The 5186-nt window shown below is 28.6% G+C and overlaps 1 protein-coding gene across 1 annotated transcript; it reads right to left on the reverse strand.

Moving 5' to 3' along the window:
- Nucleotides 1-1902: 1902 nt before the first annotated feature.
- On the reverse strand, nt 1903-2787 carry LOC145012050 (uncharacterized). Its single transcript, XM_078970818.1, has 2 exons — nt 2393-2787; nt 1903-2083 (listed from the first exon to the last, which is right to left on the reverse strand). The coding sequence occupies exons 1-2, from the start codon at nt 2677-2679 to the stop codon at nt 2026-2028; spliced, it is 345 nt and encodes a 114-aa protein (XP_078826944.1). The 5' UTR covers nt 2680-2787; the 3' UTR covers nt 1903-2025.
- Between the last annotated feature and the right edge of the window lie 2399 nt (nt 2788-5186).

Here is a 5186-nt window from a genome sequence, read left to right on the forward strand (position 1 = left end):
CGAAAAAACATTGTCAACTCAACGCCACGTTAGCTTCATCACCAACTTGCTAGATATTGAAAATGGTTACCACTCCACAATATTCATTTTTTATTTTTTATTTTTTAATGATTAAATTAAACTAAGAAAACATAATTTAAAACATAAATAAATATTTTAAAAACATAAAAAATAAAACCACATCACATTAATTAAAAACATAGAAATTTAATACCTAAATTATCAAAAAAAAAAAAAAAAAAAACATAAAACATTACATTACTTAAAATACATAAACATTTAAAACTTATCCATTTTTGTTGAGTGTGTATGTTTGTTATGAAAAAGTGTGTTTTTTTTTTTTGAAAAATATATGTAAAACAAATGTATATACAGGGAGAAATTAAATTAATAATGAATAGATTTTTTTATTAAATGCTTTCAAACGGTGCCAACGTTCAAAATTAAGGTCATCCAATCAAAACGCACGTCTTCATCCATCCTGCCACCCACATCACACCAACCCACCCACCGTATGAGCGGTGTTCACGCATCTCCAAGGTGCTAAATCGACAACTCACACGTGGAAATCCCATCTACTCTAAATGGCCTTAATGGGCTACGATTTCGTTTGTAAACTACAATTTCATCACCGGCCAAGTCTATGAGCCTATAGTGTTTAAGGTTTGGATACCATGTATCTTAATTTGTGAGATTGTAAAAATATTTAATGTATAACTTTATGTACTACACTTGTAGAATATCATTTGATGAGATAAAAAATCCCAGATGAAACAAAATTATATGTGATTTCATCATGCTAAAATAACCAAAATCTTTTTTTTTTTTTTTTTAATTATATAAAACTTTTTTTTTTTTTAATTATATATACTTTTAACGAAATCACATATTTAACCCCAAACCATGAAGGCCCGCCAAAGATTTATGACTATATCGATCATTTGTTAAAATTTTGATTATTTGTTGGAAGAAGTTTAAAAGATCAAGCTAAGTTTGTCCTTTTTCTTTATAAAATAAAATGATCCGAATTCAAGGCTTAACAATAATAGTGTGTGGTTTTCCAAAGTCCCTTCGTAACAAGTCACTCATCTCTTTCTAACATGTAACTAGTATCCGAATTTATCTCACACACAATATGCTTTGGACCATGCAAGATGAGCAAGTTTGATTTGATTACTCGATTCTAGACAAAATAAACATACAATGACTAAAATGTAACATCCCCTGCCACATGTATCAGAATATTGTCTCATTTCGACTCCGACACGAAAACTTTCCAGAGGTTTTAGCCGAAATACGTTAACTATAGAGTTCTTATGTGATTTGTCATCCTTACAAATTTAAAACTCACAAATTTAAAACGTATTTTGATAGGGAAAGTATTCATACACTTTATAAGAAGAGTAAATTACACGAATGATCTCTCTAGTTTAAGGTAATTTGTACGTTTGCTCTTTAACTTATTTTCTTAACTCAGAAAGTTCCTCCTGTTTGTTTTTGTTACGTGCTTGGTTCTTACTATCTGTTTATTTTACATGTTTGGTCACTGTCTTTCCTAAAATAACTATTATTTAAGTAGAGAAAAATAATAGGGTAGGTAAGGTAAAGTGAGAGGATGAGGTTGATGATTTGTTTATTTAAATAAATTAAAAATAAAAGGAAAAATAGTTTTTTTAAGTAATAACAAAAACAAATAGTACGGAACTTCCAAATTAAAAAAATAAGTTAAATAACAAATATAAAAATTACCCTAAACCATAGCGACCATTTGTGTAATTTACTTTTGTAAGAACTATTTAATTTTACTTCCCAACCAATGTGGCATAGGTTCAACCCACATAGGGGATATGTTACATAAAAAGATTTATTCATTCATCTAAATAAGGGATTCAAGATAATATATAAGGTAATAGATTGGCCAAGCTTTCACTAAAATTAAAATAGAAAATTATACACAGTTTTCATATTATACAAGAATTAGGGGGAAAACGAGAAGGGAGAAGAAGACTTGGCCAATAATCATAATCAAAATAGAAATGGTGTTGGAGAGAAAGCTGGGATTGCCATTCCATGATCCAATTTCCTGCAATTTTGGGTTAAAAATTACTATGTTTTGATGAACTATGAATAAATTACATATGAAAATTTCAATCAAATCGGGAATTTAGCAAATTTTTACAAGAATCAAGATCCTTTTGCAAACTTTCTTAGTTCTTGTTAGATTATTTGCTGATAATTTGCTTCATTGTTGAAAGCTAAACATAAATATTTTCCTAAATTTCATAATCGGTATCATTGTGCAAAAAATTTCATCAAAAAAATGTTCATCTGTTTAAATCAAAACTGTTGAAAAATAAGAAAACTAATAATCTAATGAGACCAAAGGATTCACCTGTAATCAGAGCCATAAGAATCAGATCGACTTTTTCCCGCCAATTTACTTTTAATCAACGGTTTTTTCTCCGATCGGAAGCCAGCGGTTGACTGACCACTCTGCCTCCGAACTTCTCTCACGACAACACCGTCCTCCGCAATCGCTGTAAGCGCCGGTGTCCAGTGCTTTGTTGAGTTACGTTGCCTCATGCGTCGCCGGTGACTCGGAACTTCGGCGGCGGCGATGGTCTCCACCGCCGGTGAACCACTGAAACAAGAACCGATCTCCGGGAAGAAAAACTTCATAGGTGCAATTCAATCCCTCTGCTGTCCTTGCAACAGAGGGAGAGAGAGACACTAATTTGATTGAAAGAAAAGATTAATAGAACACGAGGTTTGTGTGATTCTCTTCAATGGCGGACCTAAGTGGGATGGCTTCTTTTTATATACATGTCATTATTACTTCTTCCAAGGCAATAATTGCTATATACAGTATAGTCATTTTATTTATACTTGTATGTTGCTCATGACATGTTGTATATCGTAAAGAAGTTGAAAAAAGTGCACAACTGAAAAAATTGGAAGTAGAAAACTCCATATCAAAATATCACAATATCAAAATTTAGTTGATGAACAAGAAAATAAAAAGTAAAATTGGTCCGTGGATTGCATGAAAATGTGGATGTGGTCCATATAATTTCAACTTATATCGAACGCTATAAAACACTTTAAGTTTGGTTGAAAATATCGATTTTATTATCCGGTTTTTGATTGGGTTATGTTGTAAACGTGTTATTTCTTTCCGGTTTTGCCCTTTTTTCCTTATAATAGCTTGTTTTTTGATTCTTAATAATGAAATATGTTATTAATAATTCTCAAATTTATAGTGATGAACAAGATTAGAGATTGCTTCCTATAAAGACCGAATGAAATAAAATCATTCTTAGTAAGATTAATATATTTCGATCAAAACTGTTTTCCTACCAAAACAAATTTCTCTAGCTGTGGTACTGACATTCCTTGTTTCTTATGTCCGATTTATAACAACTCTATCTACATAAGATACACGACATGCTCATAGAATGTGAAGTGTTATACCAAATTCTTCTAAAGATAAGGTGTTGGTGTGACATAGACTTAATTATCTAGTTTTATTCTTATCTCTGATTTATATGGTTTTTGGATTCGTTGAATATATACATAACCTGTAAAGCATTTTTGGATGTAATCATAGTCCCTGTGTGGTGACACTATTTCTATGCAATTCTTTTTTTAAAGGAAAATAAAAATATTTTATATTTTGAAAGACTTGTGTTTTATAAATAATAATATATCATATTTTTTGTAAAAATAAATATAGTTGTAGAATTTATTATTTCTGAAACACAAATATAAACCTTTTAAAGATATAAAAAAAATATTTGTCTAAGTTATTATACAAATATGTTCGCTTTTATTTAATTAATAAAATAAGATACTTTAACTACTAAATACAAATCTTTTAAACATATAAAATATTTCTATTTTCCTTTCAAAGAAAATAATGTGATTATAATTAAGGACATATTATTCACATGTTTAACTATTTTAGCATATTAACAACGTAGTTAATTATTAGCTAACAACTGTTTTTTAATTTTACTTTAAATAGTTTAAGTATTAGTTAAAGAATGTAATCAAAATTTGATAAAACTAAATATTTTTGTTAAAAATTTAAATATCGAAAGATCATATCGAACAAATATAAAATTTACCGTACTTAAAGTTAAAAGTATGTTTCGGTTTTGGTTTCATAATATAATTATGGTAAAATTTATATTGGTTCATATATATATATATATATATATATATATATATATATATATATATATATATATATATATTCAAATTTTGATAAAACTAAATAGTTTTTTAAAATTTAAATATCAAAAGTTCATATTTAAATATATATATATATATATATATATATATATATATATATATATATATATATATATATATATATATATATATTCTTAAGTTTTTTTTTTTGCAAAATATCTATAAACTTAAGGGTTTTTCGCAAATAATATTTCATGATAGCATGAAAACCTGCTATTGCTTTTACAGGTAAAAATGACAAAATCAAGAAAAAATTGCAAGTTTCCGGCATAGACAAACCAAAAACCCATCGGAGGGTAAAACCTACATTTTTGGCCAAATTTAAGGATTTTTCTGACATTAACTCTACATGGAAAACCCAAATTCGAAATTTCTTATGGTTTTAGTTATTGACAAATTTAAATGGACAATTTTTCCATTTTCATTTATGTTTTTCTATCTTTTTTTACATTTAATTTATTACTTTTATAATTATCAAAAAAAAAAAATCAACTCCACCTCCTTCGCACACATCCACTTTACCCCATCCTCTCTTATCTGCACACACACGAAGAAAATATAAGCCCTAATCATCTTCATTATCAAGTTCTTACTAATTTAAAACACACACACACACTGGTGAACTTGGGGATGATCAAGATGAACACACAATGAATATGAATCCACAAATACATACACATGTTGGAGAAACCCGTAAACCAAGACGATGAACACATACATATGTTTCTTTTTTTATTATTATGAAACCTAAAAATGTCCGATTTTATGGTTTCCAATATCTGATTTCAAAGAAACTTATAACCCCAAATGATGAAAAAATATATTGTAACGCTCTATTCCGAATTGACTTCTAGTCCAAGGTTGTGGGCCGAAGTTTGGTCTTTATAAGGAGTATGGCTCTAGAGAAGGTAAGATCTAGGCCCGTTTGGGTG

This window comes from Lactuca saligna, chromosome 8 (genome assembly GCF_052625555.1).
Source record: "Lactuca saligna cultivar CGN05327 chromosome 8, ASM5262555v1, whole genome shotgun sequence".
NCBI lineage: Eukaryota > Viridiplantae > Streptophyta > Magnoliopsida > Asterales > Asteraceae > Lactuca > Lactuca saligna.